The sequence below is a fragment of the Eutrigla gurnardus genome (genome assembly GCF_963514095.1).
Source record: "Eutrigla gurnardus genome assembly, chromosome: 8".
NCBI classification, from domain to species: Eukaryota; Metazoa; Chordata; class Actinopteri; order Perciformes; family Triglidae; genus Eutrigla; species Eutrigla gurnardus.
In genome coordinates, this window is record NC_139922.1 from 8,515,802 (window position 1) to 8,538,081 (window position 22,280).

The 22,280-nt window shown below is 40.5% G+C and overlaps 2 protein-coding genes across 9 annotated transcripts in view; both read left to right on the forward strand.

Moving 5' to 3' along the window:
- The window catches only part of trim33 (tripartite motif containing 33), a 29,509-nt gene extending 17,639 nt beyond the window's left edge, over nucleotides 1-11,870 (forward strand). For 4 of the 6 annotated variants that reach the window (XM_084014825.1, XM_084014826.1, XM_084014827.1 and 1 more), the window contains exons 11-21: nucleotides 2,037-2,093; nucleotides 2,336-2,536; nucleotides 2,958-3,090; nucleotides 3,432-3,495; nucleotides 4,889-5,042; nucleotides 5,538-5,947; nucleotides 6,233-6,344; nucleotides 6,426-6,500; nucleotides 7,343-7,495; nucleotides 9,233-9,283; nucleotides 11,275-11,870. In XM_084014825.1, coding sequence (XP_083870951.1) covers nucleotides 2,037-2,093; nucleotides 2,336-2,536; nucleotides 2,958-3,090; nucleotides 3,432-3,495; nucleotides 4,889-5,042; nucleotides 5,538-5,947; nucleotides 6,233-6,344; nucleotides 6,426-6,500; nucleotides 7,343-7,495; nucleotides 9,233-9,283; nucleotides 11,275-11,508 — 1,644 coding nt within the window. In that variant the 3' untranslated portion in view covers nucleotides 11,509-11,870. The remainder of the gene's footprint in view (nucleotides 1-2,036; nucleotides 2,094-2,335; nucleotides 2,537-2,957; nucleotides 3,091-3,431; nucleotides 3,496-4,888; nucleotides 5,043-5,537; nucleotides 5,948-6,232; nucleotides 6,345-6,425; nucleotides 6,501-7,342; nucleotides 7,496-9,232; nucleotides 9,284-11,274) is intronic. The other 2 variants (XM_084014829.1, XM_084014830.1) reach the window with 2 other exon arrangements.
- Nucleotides 11,871-14,080: 2,210 nt separating this feature from the next.
- slc66a1 (solute carrier family 66 member 1) lies at nucleotides 14,081-20,184 on the forward strand. Of its 3 annotated transcripts, none has more exons than XM_084014821.1 (8): nucleotides 14,081-14,097; nucleotides 15,617-15,813; nucleotides 15,891-16,020; nucleotides 16,420-16,507; nucleotides 17,008-17,162; nucleotides 17,274-17,366; nucleotides 18,070-18,255; nucleotides 19,220-20,184. In XM_084014821.1, exons 2-8 carry the CDS (start codon nucleotides 15,623-15,625, stop codon nucleotides 19,298-19,300), a joined length of 924 nt encoding a protein of 307 aa, XP_083870947.1. In that variant the 5' UTR covers nucleotides 14,081-14,097; nucleotides 15,617-15,622; the 3' UTR covers nucleotides 19,301-20,184. The 3 variants fall into 3 exon arrangements, with proteins under 3 accessions (XP_083870947.1, XP_083870946.1, XP_083870945.1); XM_084014820.1 differs by lacking the exon at nucleotides 14,081-14,097 and adding an exon at nucleotides 14,920-15,055 and having other exon boundaries at nucleotides 15,620-15,813; XM_084014819.1 differs by lacking the exon at nucleotides 14,081-14,097 and adding an exon at nucleotides 14,947-15,055.
- The last annotated feature ends 2,096 nt before the right edge of the window (nucleotides 20,185-22,280 follow it).

Consider the following 22,280-nt stretch of genomic DNA (forward strand, 5'->3'; position numbering starts at 1 on the left):
GTGTTTTCATTTGAAGTAGCTTCTATTTGGTTGGCCCTTCCTTTACTTGAGTAGATCTCTCAACCTTGGCCATAAACCTAAGTAGCGTAATTGGTGTCCTCTGATTTGGTCCATTTCAACCAGTTGAAGACCTTTTCCACTAACTTAAAGTTTGGCTGTAATTCATATATTTTTATATTTTACATTATTTTGTAAATTATATAAATATTAATGTGGTCGCTTGGAGTGATGAACTTAAAGAGAATTATCACCTGCAGCTCCCCTCAGCTTTTTTAAGTTTTATGGTGAGTTTTAGCTCATCGCTTAGCTGTCCAGCTACAACTTGACTGTTTTGTTTCAATTTCACAGCATCTTTTGACTCCAGCACCCAGCTGTTGTGAGTCAAAAAGCTCTGGAAACTCACTGTACACTACTCGCTCAGCAACAGACGGCAGACAGACACAGTTGGTACAGGCACAGTTTGTGAAAAGCTAAGGAAGTGGAACATTTAGCAGCCGAAGAGCCAGATAATTTCCTCTGGAGTAGGGCAGTGTTGTGGAAAAATGAATCTGCCCAATAAAGATCAACAACCAGGATCAGCTTTTTCTCCGAGGTTTATTCCACTAAGTATTCTCATCTGCAGAAGAAAGTACTGTTCACCCCTGCCTTCTGATGCAAAGGTTCAGAAATCAGCAGGAACGACCCTGAGTCAAACAACAGTCTCCCTTTTAAGGAGGAGGAACCAAAGGACGGATCATGTCCTATCTTACAAAGACAAGATGTACAGGCAAGGTCAAGATTTACAGAACACAGGCGTCATAGTCCTGAAATTATCTTATGTCAATGTGGCCCTCATGTTCATATCATCTACAAACAGGCATTCATTTTCGTCATAGCATAACAGTCAGAAGAGGAGATGCGGATCGACGTCTGGCCTGACAAATATTCTGATTATAAAGTACAATATGCCTTCTCTGTGGACAACGTGTTGGCCCATCTAGCCTGGGAACGCCTTGGGGTCCCCCAGGAGGAGCTGGAAAACGTTGTTGGGCGGAGGGACATGTGGAATGCCCTCCTAAGCCTGCTGCCCCCATGACCCAGCCCCGGATAAGCGGAGGATAGTGGATGGATGGAATATTTTTATGTCTTTGTTAGATTATGAAATAAACATTTCATCAAATGTATATGATTAAATGTAATAATACATTTCACCAGTCAAATGGGAACAAAACAACGATCAACTAGATAGCAGGAGGGTACTTTACAACAAGCTACACCTAAATGTACCATAAAATCTGGGTCTCTAAATCTTCTGCAGCCCACAAATAGGGTTATTGTTTTCATAACAACCGATGACTTCAGGGAAGCAGGACGATAGTTGTGGTTCCTCCGTCATTTCCAACTCTGCCAGAGGCCTTTGCGTTTGAAAAGGGCAGCTGCAGGGCCGGCAAGCCATTTACACTGCTCTCCTTGAAGTGTGCTTAAATTTTTTCTTCGGACTGGAGGGAAAAAACATATTTGGTGAATCGTCAATTCTGCTTTTGACTTTGAAAGCTCAGTTTGATCAATTTCAAAGCAGATTGATAATGGTGGAAACTGTCGGTAGGACTGTGTGTCCTGCGATGCACATGTGCTTCCTTGTGCGTGTGCATGACAAACAAAATAAAACCACTCGTAGGAATACAGCCCCATAGCACGTATGGTAGGGTTGTCCTGGGCGTGCACAGAAAACAATTAGCTTTGATTTTAGCAGCATTTGGCAGGCAGTGCCTTTTCAAACATGGAAATGAAAGGTTTTGTGTATGCAAATTAACATTAAATTTCAAATGATTCAATTTAAACACTGGCTTACCTGAACATTCCTATCCAAGATGCAAAGGTGCAAATGTCCTCATACAGTCCTTCTTCGCACTGCCGTACCAATATAAATAATAAAACTGATTATCTGCTCAAGAAAAATCACATGTAGATTATGAAAATGTACATATACTGCTTGCATGTACGACTAGGTAAGAGAAACCTCCACTATATCCAGCCCCTTTTTTCTTTGTGTCCAGATGTCTATAGAATCTGAGATGAGCCACCAAAGGTTTCGTTTCTTACTACAATCAGGGGTTTGGCACCTTTTCCTACTTTGTCATTTGTGTGTCTTGTGCAGCATGTGTCACCCAAATGCATGATCTTGTAACCATGTTGGTTTTCACGACAAAATGTTTTTGATAAAACTCAGTGTCTGACCTGGATCATTTTTCCTTTCCTCTTCCTTTTTCTCTTTCGTGTCATTGTCGGTCCTTCTCTCCTTCCTTTGGTCTTCTTTCCCAACGTCTCCCTACTCCCTCTCTCTTTTTCTGTGCAGCATTCTAACCCAGGCCATGCAGGCCCTTTCCCGGTGGCATCCCTCCATAATGCTAACCCCACAAGTCCTACCAGTGCCAGTATGGCAGGGGCCCATGCTCACCGGGGCCCCGCCAGCCCCATCGTAGGTCCCATCGAGCTCATCCCCTCAGTGACCAACCCTGAGAACCTGCCCTGCCTACCTGAGATCCCGCCCATTCAGGTGTGCACTTTCTAACCATGTATTTAGTGTTTGGGTCAGAGTCCTAAACTTTTTTTTTTTTCTTCACCTGCCACTTTTAAATATGTTTTTAAGACAAATTCATTTTCAAATTACATTTTAAGTTAGAAATGTAAAATATCAACAATTTTGTTGATAAAGAAAAAATTCATGTGCATTCATATAAAAATGTATAAAATGTACTCTTAACTGGGAAAGATTTGGAGCATCACAGTCTGATGTAGAGTATGAGTAGACAGATTTGACACAGGCCAAAAATGTCCAATATGTATCTGTCTGTTGGGTGGTATTAGTTCTTGTTGAAGTCAAGTTTCTTTTACATATATTCCTTTACAAAAATCTATTGACATCTTGAGTAGCCTGATTCTCTGTTGATATTCTCCCTGCCACTGTGCTTTTCTAGCTAGAGGATGCAGGTTCCAGCAATCTTGGACACCTCCTGTCTCGCTACATCACAGCCAGCACGCAGCATCACCTTGGCTCACTGGACATGAACCCCTCGCCTGGACTGTCCACACACTCTCCTGGATCTTCAGGTAACCACACATCTGACAGAGCTTCCTGTTTAACAGTTTATTCACGTTTTTGTTTCTGCTTTCTATAGTTGATCTAGTCACATTCATGATTCAGTGGGAGGGCCTCACAAAGAGCCTTCATTGGCTCTAACTGTAAAATACTGCAAAATGTGACTTTATACACACCCATGCAATACACTGGATTAACAAAAGCAACATCATCATTTAATGTATAAGTCATTGTCCTTAGTTTCTGTGTACATTTGTATGTCCCTCGAGTAATGAAGTGAAACTTGCATGTTCATGTGATCACTGCTGCTTCATTGTCGTGTCCTTGTTTCCTATCTAATTTATATCTGCAGGTCTGTCGAACGCCCACACACCAGCACGACCTTCTAGCACATCCAGCACAGGCAGCAGGGGCAGGTAAGATATACAGTTATTTTAGTAAGACCCTGACCAATTGTGGCCTAACCACTATTATGGTAAGAGGTACGGCCTACATTTCCCATCATTCCTGCCTAATGCGTGATACTGGGCTGAGTTTGCTCTTTTATCTATCGAAATCCAAATGTTACTTTTGGAAGTGTTTGTAATGTGATAGTGTTTAGTGTAGTGTGTCTGTTCATAAGTTGGTAGTTTATGTTAGTAATTGTCATTTTTGTGCTGGTTTATAGTTATGACCATTAGTGAGCTGGCTGTTAAAGCTGTATTTCACTATCTGGTACTTTGCATCTGTTTGCTTATACTAGTGTGTAAGGCTTTTGTAAGTAGCAGTGCACTCTGCTGGACAAACTATGACACAATTTCTTGATTACTCTAGCAGCACAAAAATGAATGTATTTATATTTGTGCTAAATTGAACAGCATGTGTGCTGATACTACTATGTCTGTGATATGCTAATATTGGCTGAATTGGCTGGGCTCAAATTTAAGTATTAACCATCACAACAGATCTAGAAAAGATTACCATGCCAGAGTACAAATTCATGGATTCATTAAATTTACAAACTTGATCAAGGTGACATGACCGAGGTAAGCAAATATTAAGCAAAGATCAATACAGACTGCTGCCAATCCTAATAAACAGTAGAACTTTGCTGGATGACTGTCTGTAATGCAGCTTAAACTAGAATCATGAATATCAATGGCTAACCTTAAAGGGACCTTTTTATGAGGATGTCCAATTAGTGCTGGTGGTAAATTTAGTCCACTGAAGAAATACATTCTTCAAAGTGTGCTCCATTGACTAATAAAATAGCTTTCTCCTTTTCTGTGGAGCTATGGCTGAAACATTTTTACACCTTTAATAGAAAAGTTGTTGAAAGCAAGTTGCTCTTTTACACTGAACTAAAATAGCCTTCGTGATGTGGTTAACTAATTGTAAAACACATTTCATTCAAGCAGGACATAAACAAAATGAAAAAACATGCATCAGTATTAGTCTTTCCACTGTTCCAAAAATCAGCATCTCTGGTTTAGTTGAACTGAATCCTTAACTCCCAGAATAAAATGTGAAAATATGCCAACGCAGCATCTAATGTTCATTACAGTAGAATGCTTCTGTTTTGCTAGGCATAGCAGGGCAGTTTAAGCAAAGGCACCACAAGTCTGTTTTTGCTCTCAGCAGCTCAGGTTCTGGAGGGTCCCCCTCGGCCATGCCTTTCCTACAACAGCTGCAGCTTCAAGCGGCCTCTCTCTGGCTTAATTAGGCTGAATATCTGAGTCAGCCCAAAAACTGGGAAATGTAGGCTACATTGTAGTAAGTCCTTGTTCGTAACATCTTGTTTCTGCACGGTTTGTTTTTTGTGTGTTATAGCTGTAGCTCTGCAGGGAGAGCGGGGCCAGGAGGTGGAGCTGCGGTGGAGCAGGTGAGGGTGAAGCAGGAGCCTGGAACAGAAGACAGCTACAGCTGTCCAGTTTCTTCTCTGAAGACTGAGCGGGGCAGCGATGCTGGGAGGAGTGCCTGCATGGTATGAATACTGTTCTTAATCACTTAGCTTTAAAATACGTGATAAAAGTTCTTCAACTAAATACAGTTAGATAGTCGAAAAACAAAATGTTAGATTTTTTTTTTACCCAAAACCGAAAAACCTGGTAACATTGGTTAAATAGGCCAGAACTAGAGGATCCTTCAAACAACATAAATTGTGGTAACAATTGCTTTTGCATGGACATTTTTGTTGTGATAACATTTTCAGCTACTGTGCACTTATTTCTGGCAGAATCCAACCTTTGCCTTAGATATTTTCAGATATGAGGTTGTATTTGAGTGCTCTAATAAATGTAGGTCTAATATTTATTTTCTATTTTTCAATAGCTATGTTATTTCTGAATGATCCTTTGTTTCATTAACACATTTTCCCACCAGTGCCCCAGTTTCACTTTGAGTTTGACAGTTCAATTAGACTGATTCAATCGAATTGTTGAATCTTAAAACCATCTCATGTATTTGTGTTTTACCCCAGATGAGTAGTCCGGAGGACAGCCCCCTTCCTGTATTGGGAGTCGTATCTACTGGCCAAGATGCTCTCAAGTCTTTAGGGGAGCACATCAAAATGGAACCGCAATCTGAGACACCTTGTTCTGGAGCCAATGGCCCCAGTTCCGCCACCTCCTCCTCTTCTTCCACTATGACTTCCACTACCTCATTATCCACCAGCATGGCAGGCGGTCCGCTCACGAATGGAAACTCCAACAAGGGGACAGAGAGCAAAGGGGCGGGGGCTGGAACAGGCACTTCTGGTGGGAAAGAGGATGACCCCAATGAAGACTGGTGTGCTGTTTGTATCAACGGTGGTGACCTGCTGTGCTGCGACCGCTGCCCCAAAGTGTTCCACATGAAATGCCATGTACCCACCATCAAAATCTTCCCAACGTAAGTGATCAGCATAGTTTTTTTTTATGGTGTACCTTTGTAACAGTTCAGCTGCTGGTCCACTCACACAGAAGCATGTAAAACCACAACATGTTTCAGACTTTTTAGACAAAGTTCATATCCAATTTGTAGCAACAGGCTCATTCTAACATGTACATAAGTGTAAAAGTAATGACTAAGCACACAACTTATGACCACAACATTTGGCTTTGGCTGGAGTTAATTGACAATGCAGATGGAAGGTAATAGTAAAATTAACTCTCCTGTGTGATTTTTGTGTCTTAGGGGTGACTTTCTTTGCACGTTTTGCCGGAGCGTAACAACGCCCGAGATAGAGTACTGTGACGACAGCAAGAAGGTCAAAGGAGAGCAGGGCCTCAGTCCTGAGGACCAACGGGTCAGTACAGCCAACAAACCTTCAAAGACCTCGTCATGATCAGTACAAGGCAGCTAATACTGTATCTTTCGCTCTCTGCAGAAATGTGAACGCCTCCTGCTGCACGTCTTCTGTCATGAGCTTAGCGTGGGCTTCAGGGAACCTGTTCCTAGCTCTGTAAGTAGCTCTGCCTCACACACACACACACACACACACTCACTGTTTAGCCAGATACACTACCTAGTGGCCCAGATCCTGTATCTTCTGTCCAGTTCCCTTTCTTTCTTCTGTTTTCCTGTAAATGTAGTTCACTGAAGAAATACATTTCCCAGTGCATGCTATATTTCCCTACATGCATTGCGCACAAATGGCAAATTTGTTACATTTGATAAATAAACAATATAAACTCACAATATGTCAGTGAAGGAAATATTCCTGCACCTAAACTTAACAAACACTGTACACCTTATCTGTCTCTCACAGCGAATTTAGACCAATTTAATTGCCCTGTTAAAACATTGTAAAACACACGTCACAATCCTCGTCCATAACATCCTCTGCCCTCATATTTTGGGATGCCATTTTTGCCTTTGGAAACGTAGCATAAGTAACGAAAACAAGGATGTTTTTGAGTAACCTTAAGCTGAAGTAGCATTCTGTAGTTTTTCCGTACACCAATTGAGACATAGAGGAACTATTTTGCACAACGGACAACATCAGTAAGAACTGCAGGCCTTTTCCACACTATATACCTAACCTAGGTAGAGGCTGTATACCTCGGTTGAAAATTGGCACGTTTTTCTGTTAATGGGCAAGTCTACTCCATCAGGACTGCTTGTCGGATAATGTTGGGATGTGACTATTTAAACGGCCGATTCTGCAGTGCAAAACATATCTCTTGTTTTAATTCCCTTTGGTATCTTAGAACTACTTTGTTTGTCACGTTGCAAGCCACGTTGTCCTCCGCCACTCATGTTCAAGACAAATAGAAACTTTTCAACATCCTTTTGTTCAACCAGGTGCCAAACTACTACAAGATTATCAAGCAGCCCATGGACTTGAAGAAAGTCAAGAGGAGGCTGCAGTTACGGAGCTCCCAGCACTACCAGTCCATCCAGGAGTTTGTGTCCGATATGCGTCTGGTCTTCACAAACTGTGCAAATTACAATGAGGTGAGCAGCATGAGTCTTGAGCCTGCTTTGGAGAATGACATCTACTTGGTGCGTGTGTGTGCGTGTGTATGTACAAGGGTTAGACTGATATGAGTTGATGTTTAAATTGACACCAACTCATTAAATAGCTTGGATTGAATCATTTGACCATTTTCTCTCACAAAAATACTGGAGATTGGGTATCATATATCACCTCTATATATTAGCCTAACCTTTTGTGAAGACCCAGCGTGACATTTTTAGAGGAAGTGGGACGGGGTGCTTACAACCTGCAATGTGCATACAGCTCTGTACACCTACTAACACTGGCTGAGGTGTCACTGTGCTCCCTTCAGTCTAAACCCTGTTAACACTGTCTGCATCACAATGAGAAATCACAAGTTTGTTTTTTAATGGGTCACTGTGGTTATTTCATACTTTTCTGTGTGGAAGAGATTTACATGAATGTATACTGGATGTGTTAATTGCGTATTGATTTATTTGTTGTGAGTATCCGTTTCATTGCTTTGATCTCCTAAACCCTGTATGTATTACAATCCTGATATTTCAACTTAGAGGGATCTACTATAAAGCATACTGTGTATATTATCATGTATTACACCTTCCAACCCAAAGAGGGAGCTTCTATTTTATCTAGAAGTGTCTGGAACCAAAATCCAGACTACACCAAGACAATACTCTATTTTTGATCTTAAAAGCTCTGACCTGCAGGACAACCTCACTATACATATATTATTATGTACACAAAATCTACAGTAAGCGGGGTTCTCTCTTGAGGATGATGTGGGTCATGCTCGTTACATGTTGTCGCATTTAAGTTTGCATGACTTTTGCAGGAGAACATCGTCGCTGTAAATTAATTACAAGACTTAATTTCTAACGTAATCAGTTTGTCATTAATTACTTGTGTGACTATTGAGGTAACATAGGTGACCACCCATGGCAACACATGTTCAGGTGAACTGATGGTCTTTTCAGAGTTATATCTACCAGAGCCGAGGGCTTTAAGATTTGGTTAACAGTTCTTATTGCTGAAGAATCGGTTTCTCTTTTAATAACAAAAACAGGTATTTCTTCAGACATTTGGAACAGCTATGAGTTCTTTCTGTTATATAATATTTTTCAAAGGCTATTGTGGAGCCCTTTGGAGAGCAGCATTACTTAAAACAGTGGTTAATTGAAGCCATTGATGTTTATAGCATTCCCAGAGAATACTTTCTTCACGAATGAACTATTTTCTGTCAGCCAGAGTTACATAATCTATGACAGATTGATTTCTATAATAAGATCAGTTGTAAAGATATGATTGTTGACATACTATCAACATATAGAACCATAAATAATGCGTTTACACATAAATAGGGAAGAAACATCAAAGACGGAACTGACATTTGATAAAACAGGAAATGTGTCTTAAAAAACAGAAGTGCATTGTATGTATGACCGTAGAGATGGTGGTATAACTAGATAGATTAATAAAATGGAGATACACTAAAATTATCACATGTTCACTGTAGTTTCCTGTAGCCTATGTGACTAAATGGACCTGAGAAGACCTGTAGGCAGACTACTGTTGATTTTTGCAGCAACAACATGGTGATGCAATCCTTTTACGCTTGAGCACAGTAGGCCGTAAACAGATTTTTGATCTGTTATTATTTAACCTGCCTGTGCTGTGAACTCTTTTCTCCCCCCTGCTGCTTCACTGTTTGTTGTAATGTTATTGCCCCTTTTTAGATGTCTCGAATAATCCAGGTTTATGATGAGGAGAAACAGATTAATACGCAGGTAAGCCGTTTCAAATAGAGAACAGATGTCCTGTCTCCTCCCACTGATGCTCCAAGAAATGTTTTTGCCCTTCATCTTAGCATAGAAGAATCATGAGCAGCAGACTTGGCCTTGCAGTCTGAAACTATAGAAATGATGCATAAAAAGGCTGAAAAATGGATTACATTTCCATTTCATTTTTGATGAGTGGTGGTAAGAAGAGTGTGATGGTTACAGGGTCTTTAAAGGGAAACTTTGACACGTTTTACGTGGATATCAAATCAGCGTTGATGGTAAATGTAGTTCATTTCCCAGTGCATGCTATATCGACCAAGAAAGGTGATTTTTTTCCTCGGCTCACAATATGCCAGTGAAGGAAATATTGCTGCACCAAAACTGAAAATATACAACCATACACCTTCTCTTTCACAGTGAACTTAGACGGACTAATTACCCTGTTAAAACATTTTAAAACACACATCACAATCCTTGTCCATAACACGGTCTGCACTCATATTTTAGGATGCCATTTTTTGCTCTTGGAGTAATGAAAACGGGGATCCCCACTGACATTAGGTGTACCCAGAGAGCACCAGGGACAGATCACAGGGCTGAAACATGGAGACAGGCCACCTTTCACATTTACACCTACGGGCTGAGGTCATCAGTTAACCTAACCAGCATGTTTTGGACTGTGGGAGGAAGCCAGAGAATATATGATCGTAAGCTAAGAAGGACTGGTTATGTGAGAGTATATTTATATATATATATATATATATATATATATATATATATATATATATATATATATATATATATATATACAGTATGTTTATACAGTATACATATATGTATCTACACAATACATTAAAGAGTGACTTCAACGCTGCCTTGCTGCAGTGTCATTGAAAGTTTTATACTCTGTTGAACCTGTAAGCACTCGTACTTTACTGCAGCAAGGTGAAAAAACTGGAGCTCAGCAAATACAAGATTGTCAGGGGGTGATAAATGACTCCTAAATGTGAAAGTATAAATATATATGCATGGATATGAGGGTAAAAATGCATGTTTGAAAGTGTCCATCATGTGCACCGAAGATGACTTGTGTGAGAGGCCCAAAACAAATCATGCTTTGCTTGCCCTCTCATGGGGTTCATACTATTTTTAAGCAAACCGCTGCACATGAGAACCGTTTCAGACTTCTCAGAGTTCTCAGACTGGCTGTGATGTCTTTCTCTTCATACAAGTAAACTCTTTGTTTTCAGGCTCATTTTAGCAGATTTTATTTGGGAGATATTTAGTTCCAGTTGAGTCAAGGTATATGACCAAGCAAACAAAATCTTGGATCTCTATTCAAGGGCAGGTTCTACCGTGAAACTCCTGAGCTATGAATGTAGGAAATCTCATCTCGTAGCAGTCCTGGTGTGAACACACTCTTAAATGTATTGTTTATGTTTTAAGTTGGTTGTTGGTGTGCTGTCTGTTGAGAAACCAGGGACATTGACGGCTGTTGGAAAGGCATTCTTCTATCGACAGGATTGTTTTTGTTTTTTAAAGTATTTTAAATGTTCATGTCCTAACGAGTTAAGCTGTAGACGATGGATGGATGTCCTAATGAGTATTTAATGACCTTTTAAAAATACAGATGCTTATTTTTGCCCTAGTCATTGATTCATTGATCCTTAAAGTGTAAGGAAGTATCTGAAACCAGCCTCATTACATTTCTGACACTTAACACTCAGTTGTGGAAATGCTTCATGGAGCCACAGTGGGACTGGGCGGCAGGATATCTCTGCTCTGTACAGTAACGTTGAGCCGGGGCCACCCAACCACCAGGAGTCTTAACCAGATCTAATTTGTCTCCTCATTCTCCTCTCCCTCTTCCCTACTTCAACCCATTAATTTCTCCTGCTCAATTGTACTCTCACCACCTGCTGCCTCCATATCACTCTTCACCCTCTTCCTTTCCCACCCCCTCTTCCTTCCTCCCTCTCCTCCTCTTCCTCCGACAGGTGGGATCAGAGATGGCGATATCTGGCAAGGCAGTAAGCCTGTACTTTGAGGAGAAGTTGCAAGAGATGTTCCCCGGGCAGAGCTTCCCCGAAACACCAGAAACACCTGACGGCGAGGTGCCGGACACGAAGGAAAAGGAGGAGGATGGCGACACAGACGAGTCTGAGGACGACTTCATGCAGCCCAGACGCAAACGTTTAAAAACAGAGGAGAAAGTGTTCCACATCAAGTGAGAACCAGTCACAAAAGAAACAAGAGAAGTGAAAAACTGTCTTCCTCGCCTCCCACACTTCTCCTTTGAGGCAGCAGACAAGAAGGACAAGATTCACTGTACAAACTGCTTGGACTGTCTCATCCTTTGCCTTGATACTGTCAACTACATTAGACATCTGCCTTTATCAGAACTCTGAAGGACAGAAACATAGAAGAGCTGCATTCCCTCCTTGTTCCATGGACACTCAAGAACTCGCTTGTACAGTTTTGAAGTAGGACTTGTTTTGCAGTAGTTAAGTTGATGATTGCTCCTTTCTTTTCTATCAAGCATTTTCATTTGTAGATTTGTTGTGACAGTTGCTTTATAAAACATTTGAACCCCCGTGCCCAGTTCTTAATGTATTATATCTATACTTTGACATGAAACCAAGTATTTGTATGACTTTGTGGAAGCATTGTGTAAATAAGAGAATCTAGCCCACTGAAGGTATTCCTAAGGTATAGATGTTTGGGTGCGTCATCAATAAAAATCTGTTCTTGAAATATATCAAAGAAAATGTGTGGTGTGGAGTAGGTTTGGGGTTGCCGGAGAGCTCTTGAAGAAGCAGTTCACCCAAATGACATTGCCTCCCGTGTAATACAAATGGAGGTGGATGGTGCTGCTTAAAAATGTAACGGCTACATTTCTTTACAGAAATTGTCCCCCATTTCATCCATATTGTCAAAAACACATTAGGAAAAACATGTATGGTACCATTAGGCAAGGCAAGTTTACATGTATAGTATATCACATTATCTTAACCCTTACATACTGTTCAAGTTTTTACCTCAACAGTATGATTCCCTCATAAGTGTCTATACCAAATGTTGAACTACATAAATATTTAGAATGAACAAATAGCCTGTCTGACATTAATACATGAATGATTAATTCCTTTATGTTTCACAGAGCAGGGAGAAAAAACAGAAAAACATCTATCATGCTATATCATGTCCTTTTGTCCCTGTGTTGGCTTCTTGTGAGTTGTTGATCAGTGACAGGCTCAGGTCGCTGCCTGCCCTTCCCAGTGCTGCTGTAGCTGTTGTGCAGGGAATGTGGTGTTGTTTTTGCATGTAAGGAATCACAAGGGCCTTTTCCCCGCTCCTCCAAAAAGAACCCCCTCCAGTTCCTCTTGCGTGCCCGCTATGATTCAGCTCATATGACCAAGGCATCGAAGGCCGATATGTCAATGATATTGTGGAATATGGCGAGAGGCCAGCGGGTGGTTCTCCTCTTGCAGTGGTATGTGCCTGTTACCTGTCAAGGAAGTCCACTCCTCCTCTGTTGGCATCGTAGTCAAGGAGGAGGGCTGGTTTTCTGTCCCCCCGAGCGCTGACCTCTGCAGCCTTATATAATGTGCTCATAAGGACGACATTCTTGTTCTTTTGCATATATGAGACAACTGGTGTCATGTGTGAAAGCAAACTTAGAAGAAAAGACCCCCCTCTCCCCCTTGTTGGAATCAGAGCGGGTGGCAGTAAGTCTTGCTGACATAACCTCAGTTACTGAAAGGCAGCTCAGCTACCTTTATAAGCGTATGACCCCCCCTAACCGCTCTTTTGACCTCTGTTTTGATGTCAGTTAGCTCAGAATAAAATGGATTAAAAAATGTTTATTTTTAGATTATTTTGTTACATTGCAGTTGTTTGTGCTTGCAGGTGCCTATCCGGTGTCTGTGTAAGGGCACCTCTGACCTCTGTATGACTTCTGGTCCTTATGTGCACCATATATGATCAATCCTATGCTGTTTTAATCTTTCACTGTTTCAAGATTCCCCATGACCCTTCAAAGACCAGCAGGTGCTGTCTCTGTGGGAATCTGGGCATATTCGGACACTGACTTTGAAAATCATTAACGTGTTCTCGTCCTGCTCGATGAGTAAAGAGTCCTGAGATAAACTTTCTTGTGATATGACACTGTAAATAACATTGAATTGAAATATGGTTGGAATACAGACAGATCAAGTGACATTGTCATGGTCTCCATTGAACTCTGTCACCACTGTCCCATAAATAATACACAGACATGATACAGTTTCAAGATTACCTTTAACCACCATTTCCCTAGTTATGACCCACACTCGTGGATCTAAAATCCATTTCAGCAGATAGGCCTACAAGTCAAATATATGTGTTTAGGGTCACCTTAGGAAAAGTCATCAAATTTCAGCCTAAAAATGGACATTTAGGGTATTTATTTTGTCAAATTTGACCCAAACAGCATGTAAGGTTTAAAACAATTTAAATTGTCTTAGAAAAGCTGCCATGGCTTATTGAGCTTCGTTAATTAGTCCGTTTTGACAGTTTCACTCCCCTCTTTATGTTGTCACGAGCACTTTGACACATAAAGTCGGTTTACGAGAAGCACGTGACGGCAGAGGAAACGTGATTTGTCCGCAAACCTGAACATAACGCGCACGAGCTGACCTCGGCGTGGTGGGCTGCTGAGTCAGCAGTCTGACAGATTCAGTGCGTCTGCTGACACATTTTTGCGCCACCTCAGAAATGATGACAGCTGGAGGAATCGTTTCTCCTCAAAGTCTGACACCGGAGTTAATCGTCTCTTCCAGGTAGGACGTTTTCTCTCGACCATTTGTTATCTTCAAGGCATTATGGCTTAAAAAGGAACTTCTTTTGTTTTGAGATAAGATCATTAGCCATCTCATCATCTCTGCGTGTAACAAAAGAGAAGCGCCGTGACACTGATAGTAACCTCCCCAGTTAACCGAGTGAGATGATTTGCATACAAGCCCGCTTTACCCAATATTCACCCCACATGGAGCTGGTATTATAGGTGTATTATTTTTCACGGCTAGATACTAAAATGCACAGGTAGTTCAAGAATGTCGGAGGCCTCCTGGTTAATGACGGCTCAGGACTAATGACTGAATCGCCATGTGGGGCGAAATAATCCAATTTAACAAGGCTTGTAGATATGTGATGAGAGTATGTGAAATGTGTGAGCACTTGACAAATCAAATTGGCCTCGTTAAGTTGCCCCAGTTCTACAGATACGTAACATTAACATGAAAGCATACCGTTGACTTGTTCCACGGCCTTATATAAACGTTAATACGCAATTGTGTACAACGATCTCGACCAGATATACACTGAGGTTATATCTGATGGCCATTATGTGCAGTGTATTAAATATGTCGTCAGAAATGCAAAAAGGTAATTGCTTTTGTTTTGCCCCTATTCTTCCTTTTCATGCTTCTTAAATGCAGTGTGTTAAATGTTTTATAGACTACTTGAAATCATGGCACTTTTCTAACCCATGACGAGGGATTCAATTATAGGAAATATAGTCCTGGAGCCAGATCCAAATTAAACTTTTATTTTGAAGGAGGAGAGAGAGCCTCTCGTCACGTGCCAATTCTGATGCCTTCAGTGACGTTTCGGCCTAACGACCAATCAGCTCACGGACACAGACCTAGCTTGTTTATTGCCTGCTTCCGTGTTGTTTCTCCATTCTTTGGGAGGTTTTGTTCCGCTAAGGACTTCGTCAGCATGTCAGCGGCCACACAGGCAAGAAACATTTGCTTTTTTTCATTTTCCAGTCTAGTAATTTGTAAATGAAAACCTTTTGGGCGTAAAAGCCACATGCGAGCTCCAACTATCTATTATTAGGTGGTTGTTGTTGTTACTAGCAAGCTAAGTGACTCAGAAATAATTTGGCTTAAAGTTGTTTACAGTGTCTATTATGTTCAGTGTAAGTTGTGTGTTTTCTAGCGTTACCCCATGTATAAATGTAGCCACACACACCGCCACTTTATGTAACTATCTTGATCTAATCAGTGTATCAGCAAAATGTGGATCTAAATCGGCTGTTTTGATATTGTTTTTTTCAACGCTCGACAGCCTTTGACGTCATTACCTCCGTGTTAAACTGTATTTGGTCGATTGTTGTTCTGTTCTCTTAAGTGTTTTTGTCGACGGTGCTAAATAGTTTCATATTTAGGGGATATTTGTTTTTTCATGCTCTTTCGCAACACTGGGTAAACATTGTTTGTAGGCTATATAACGGTACAACGAAAACCGATGGTGTGTTTCAATAAACTGAATATTTACAGAGCCCTTACTTTCAAGCAGAATATGATGGCAGACGGAGTCCTCACGCGGGGTGCCTTCGGATGGACCACGGGAGAAAACTTCACCTCCCTGTGCCCTAATGGGTCCAAATGGGTTTGGGAGGGTCTTGGGGAATGTGCCCAGGATGCGAGGGACATGGCCAGCATTTACCTCGGCCTCCTGTCCATCCTCTGCTTCATGGTGTCTTCCCTTCCGTAAGTGCCTCTCAGAGGAAGTGCTCTTTTTATCATAACATCATGAATAATCTTGTGTGTGTGGTTTCTGCTTGCAGACAGTACTACAGCTCCTGTAAAACAGGGAATATGGACAGCGCCCTCTCTATCTGGTTCCTGCTGCTGTGGTTGGGAGGCGACACCTGCAATCTGGTGGGCTCTTTCTTGGCGGACCAGCTTCCACTTCAGGTGACTGTTGATATCATGATCTTCTCAGTGGAAGGATGTTTCCCATGACAGATTAACTATCAGTTACTTTTGTTATCAATTAATCTATAAATCATTGTTTTGATCAACTCTTTGGTCAAGAGCAATAATCATTAGAACCCACGGAAACCAGAAATACAATTGATTGTCATTGCTATTACCAGCTTATTATTGTTTGTACCTTGATTAGTGACTTAGAAGATCCATTGAATATTTTTATTCTTATTGATCATTTCCCCTCTCAATTGACTAATTCATTCATGGTGTCAAGTAATTATATAAATCTATGTTTCAAGTTAATTCCCTTTTAATAACTTAATTTGTGTGAAGAAAATGTATTTTCAATGACCAGCTACATGTGTCCATCTCTTTGTCATCCAGACATATACAGCCGTTTATTACGTTATAGCTGACCTGGTGATGCTGGCCATGTACTTGTACTACAAGACGAGGAACAGAATGGGGGAAAGTGAGTGTCTTTTTGTGTTCATTTGTTTTATCATTACTCAATTTCCATGTACAAAAAAGGAAACATTCTTTTTTTTGTGCTGTGTGAGTTTCAGAGCCTTATTATCATGGCACATTTACATCACAGTCCTACATGAATGCCTTAGTTAACTTAGAATAGAATTTGAATGAAAACCCCAAGCATATATTTTATCTCCAACTCTAAAATGTAGCTATGTTCTTGAATGGTTTAGCTACTACTAAGGCTCTGCATATTTCAAAGATCAGTTTTATCTGACGTAGCTGCTCAATGGACAAGCTTCTCATGTCAGTGCTGATGAACAATGATCCAACGCTAGACCAGACAGAGGAGGAGGTTAATCACTGTACCCTGTCATGATATCATCACATGCCATACGTTGCTTACTGGCGACCTCTGACACAGTGACCCTTGTCTGGAGGAATGTGTCTAGATGTCTTTCACAGTATTGATGCTGAGCTCAGGTGTTGTCTCCTTCCCAGACAGGAGGGTTTTGCATGTGGTGGGTGTAGCCTGTGTCCTGGGCTTCACCACAAGCTTCACCCACCTCGCCGGGTTAGGCACCCAACAAGAAGTTATCCCTTCTGCGTTCAGAAGTCGCGCCTTGCTCTCAACCTCTGACCTTAATTCTGTCAAGGTGGGTCATATTAATATGTATAATTAGTGTCCTGAGGGTGGTTAATTAGTTCTGCTTGTTTCTTTAATTTTTGCTGGTGTAATGTTGTCGTGTCGGCCTCTGTCACTTCAGGCTTTTACCCCTAAAGAGATTATTGGTTTCTCCATCGGCTCAGTGTCGTCAGTCCTCTACCTCTGTTCCAGACTTCCCCAGATGTACACTAATGTGAGTATGACAAAGAGGTTTCCCTTCAAAGGTGTAGATTCTCAGTACTACATACATAATACTATATAGGCTGCATACTGTAGGTGGAAGCTGTTAACTGATACTAATATTTATGCTGATACTTATAACAAATGGATAATGATGATAATTTGAATAAGTATCCTCATAATAAACATCAGCATTGCCGTTTATTGTAATCATTCAGATTATAATTGTTACATTTTCTATTTTCTAATGATATGTTTTTTCTTATCATACACTAATGTTGATGAAACAACTTAAAACACAACAAGTTCTAAACAATAAAATACAGATAGGTAGGTAGATAACGACCTGATACCTGATGAGTAATATGCAAAATAAGCATTGAGTAAAATATTAACATTAAATGAAAATGTGTGTCGCATGTGATATGACAAAAATAATAGATGAAAAAAGCTTTCAAGGCATTATGAGATGTGTTTTGCTGTATATTTATATGTATATGCTGCATAGGGTTTAAAAAAATGATATTAACAAGAAAACGACCAAATTAAATGTAATTGAAAGATGAGCAGTCGGAAACACAAGTGAATATAAAGCACAGATAGCATAGCATGGAGGAATCTGGACATAGCACACACACACACGTGGAAAATATGTGGTGGCCATGTAAAACATCTATATTCCTTTAGAAAAGTTTTCTTCTCATTTCTCTCCACAGTTCAAGAGGAAGTCGACAGAGGGTGTGTCTTACTTCCTCTTCGCGCTAGTCATCCTGGGTAACACCACGTACGGGCTGAGTGTCCTGCTGAAGAACCCTGATGAGGGCCAGGGCGAGAAAAGCTACATGCTCCATCACTTGCCCTGGCTCATCGGCAGCCTCGGCACCCTCTCCCTAGACCTCATTGTATCCTTTAAAGAAATGAAAACATGGCTGCCTTTGCCAGGCCTCTGTGCTCTCGTTAATCCCATGTCTTACATGCTACATTTTATGTGCTGAGCCGAAACAGAACACTTCAACAGATGGGTTTAGGTCTCATGACTGCACCTGTGGAAATGCATTGTATAGTATCAAAGGTCCAAGCACTCACAGGAAAATTAGCTTGTCACCAGCACAGAAAGCTGTAAAAGCTGCACTATTGCCCCCTAAAGGCCATGTGCCCCTTTGCACTCCACCAAAGTGGTGGACTGAAGTATAAAGAGGCTTTGTTTTCAATGAACATGTAGACGAGGCAGAGACTGTGACCTGATGATGACTGGGTGTTGTAGTTTTTAAGGCTCCAGCTCTCAGAAGTAGCAGGGAGTGATCTGTTTGGTTCCCTAAATATCGTTATCACACATTTTCAGCTCATAGTCCAGCTCTGCTTTCACAGCCACCCGCAGTTTATTAAAAAATACCGGAATATTAGTATAGTATAATATGAAGCTACAGCTAGAAGACTATGAGTTAGTTAGTTAGTGGTCACGAGCAGAGTATACACATGTCAGCCTCATTAAACGCTCGGATACTCAGAGTGATATAATCATGATGATACCAGGGCCCCAGTTGTCTGGGTTTCCGTTTTTGGTCATTTGAATAAATGCAACTTTATTTGTGAATATGCAACACATTTGCAATCAATTAATTTAGCTGCCATGCAATGAACCTGGGACTTTGGGGACTCTGGACCAGCATGGTCGATTTGGGAATCCAGCCTTGTACAGCAGATATAATGGTGTCTTGTACTCAGTAAAGTATTTATTTATATGTATGTTAGGGTCACTTTATCAATTCATTTCATCACTTTATGTCCTTCATATTTTTTGTTTATAGCTGCATTAAAAAGACATTTCCCTGGATTTCTGTAGATTTCCTTAACGCTGTGGTTCAGATCTCGGTCCAGTTCTTTATTTACCGCAAAGCTAAGATGGACATCAGCCACAGTGAGACAACGCCTCTGATTGGAAGCTAAAGCAGCAGACCGAGAGTGTACTGGTGGGACACGAACAGACACTCGCTTCCAGTGAACCCTCAAAATCACATTTCCAACCCAAATCAATAGAAAATTGTACATTTTAGTTTGATTTTATAGTTTTATTTATTATGCTGTTTTTATGTTTACACTCAGATTTTATCTGTAAAAGTACTGTGACAGATGACGTTCTTTACTTGGGTTCAGCTGCAGTGATGTGATTTACACTGCTCTTAATGTTCGAGTTTTAAAGGGACGATTGAGGGTTTCGGGTGTCGGACATGGATGGAAACTCCTCCTGTCAACCCCAAACTCTTTCTCCTGATTTTAGGTCACAATCTCAATTCGATTTCAGACCTCGTATAGATGCCGGAACCTCCTGGCCGTGGTGACCAAACTGCACAGAGGTTTCTCTAAAATAATTCGGGCGTTTTTAAGTTGCCAAACACTGCACCGCATTGACGCTAACGACTGCACGATGCCCCGTATGATCTTTTTTGCAGTGATGTGTCTGATCGCAAAAAGGAGGAATGTTTTTTGGAGCAGCTCCAAGGTGTAACTTGTATTTAGTCAATTTTTTAATTGATGTTTATACCAAGTGCTGTAATCACAAAATATATTTTGAGCCTTCATTTTTTTCCGTTCATTTTAGGTATCTGTTTTGAATTGTAGTCATATGATTTTATTTGACTTTATTTTATTTTTCTTAAATGCAGACACTTGACCAGTTTTGTTTGCACAGATGTCACTACTTTAGTTAATTTACACATTCACATTTTTCATTCTCACTGTTTTGCACAACAAAAGTTGGTACTTTGTACTTTGAGAAATATCAAATATGTTCGGTGGGTCAGTGTGCTGTAAAGATTAAACAATGAATCAGACATTTTCTCTGTTCTCTTTCATTTACATTTTCATTTAGGTCATTTAGCAGATGCTTTCGTCCAAAGCGACTTACAGATTTGTTTAATTAAGGCATTAAGATCAATTCACAAACGATTATCTTTTATGTCAGTCAAAATGAACTATACTTATGGATGCTGAATAGTCATTCCCAATAAAACTAACAGTCTTCATTTCATTGCTTGAGTCATTACATACAGAATTTATACCTTTCTTTATCATTTTTTTCCTGGAAATGTCTCCTAAATTGAACAGTTACTCTCAGGTGAACTTCAGCTTTCACTCACGAGGAGATGTGTGAAGTATTAGTTGTGATCAATGACAAGCCACTTGTTCAAAGTCACAGGGATGAATCCCATGAACCCTCACTTGGCAAGCGTCTATGAACCGAGCAGGACATAGTCTGTACCATTTCTACAATTCTGTGACACAGAAATGGAAGGTCAGCATCATGGAAGAGAGTTGATGATTCGGGGAGGAAGGGGACAAAACAGAGGAAGAGGGAGAAGAGGCCAAATAGGCAGAATCCTAATAAAATGAGGGCTACAGTTGTGGACCATGTTGTCAATCACGGCCTCACAATGGCTGAGGCTGGTCGGAGGGTGCAACCAGATGTTGGAGGAACCACTGTGAATTGAAGCTCTACAAAAAGGGTGTTTCTTATGTTTGTTCTAAATAAGTGACTGTAGTGTATTTTTCTTTTGCACAATGCTGTAGAATTGCAAAGACCATATACAGTAAACATGTGAAACGTTTGGCTTGTACTCACTTGCACATCCCATGCACGTCTTTAAAATAATGTAGTAAATGTGGGTTTGTCCTTCAGCAGGAAAATACTGCCAGTGTTAGAGCCTTTAAATAATCACACAACGGTATAGAAAAAGGGCAATCTTTATTAAATCATCACATGTTATATATAAATACTAATTCATGGAGGTGAAGAGGGCCACAAGGGTAACCGGTCATACAGGACAGCCAACACACGCTTCATTTAAGTGAAGAACCACTACACACAGGGCTAGACTCTAGGTTAAGACACGCCGTCTTAACCACCCTCAACACAGGAGGCACTGATCAACCACAGCAACCTGAGAAATCACGCAGTCCACAACACACCATTAAATTGAAGCCATGAGAGTCCCGCTCATGCCTGAGTTACCCCTCCCGCACCTGTAACCTACTCCCCCCGCACTATGTAGAACACACAATAGGCCTACTATCTAGGACGAGATTTTGATTTCAGAGGTAGGGGGGACACAAGTATTTTAATAAAACTAACTCTTTCAGTTCACTGTGTTTTTTAGTAGTTCTTCTAGTTTTCTATTGCTACGTTTAAGTTTACTGTTCCCTTTTTTGGTTTGACTGGTTGTAAAGCATGTAGCAAAACATTATCACCCAATTCTAATCCAATAGTAATAATAACAACAATAATAATACATTTTATTTATCAGATTATTGAGAGCTTTGTAAATGATGAGGAGGATCTTGAGGAAGATATGCTGCTTTATTGGGAGCCAGTGAAGGTGTTGCAGGATGGGTGTAACGCATTTCTTTGAGTAACTTACACTTTGACTTCTAAAGAAGTCTCTACTGTCCACTTTTCTTTTTTTAGACATCCTGGCTGTGTCTAATTACCAAACACACACGCACACGCACACACACACACACACACACACACACACACGCACATACGCACACCGATTCAAACGTTGATGTAAATGAAATCTCTGATATTACAATCCTTCTAGCTGACGTGAACCAGGCAGAACAAACTCCCAACTTGAAAACGAAAAAGCAAGTCCTATTTGTCTCCTTTTTATTTGTGTCATTAAATGAGCAGTCTTGAAGAAGTACATGACAATGCATTTTGGATGATTTATTACTAATTTGATTTATGAGTCACATAACACAGCTTTGACCTAGAAATGAAAACGCCTTTCCGCTAATGCATTTTCATTTTCAAATTGGATATTTCAAATTGAATTTTGGTAACTATTTGCTGTGGCATCTTATGAAAATTTAATCTAAATACGACGTTAATGTCCTTTTCTTTTTCATTTGAATTAAGTTACAAAAT

Bases quoted from the DNA above. Each gene is read 5' to 3' on its own strand.
- slc66a1 (XM_084014819.1), top strand. The intron at 16,508-17,007 runs GTGAGTGTCTTT...TCTCCTTCCCAG, and splicing joins GAGGAACAGAATGGGGGAAA to ACAGGAGGGTTTTGCATGTG. The intron at 18,256-19,219 runs GTATCCTTTAAA...GCTGTGGTTCAG, and splicing joins CCCTCTCCCTAGACCTCATT to ATCTCGGTCCAGTTCTTTAT.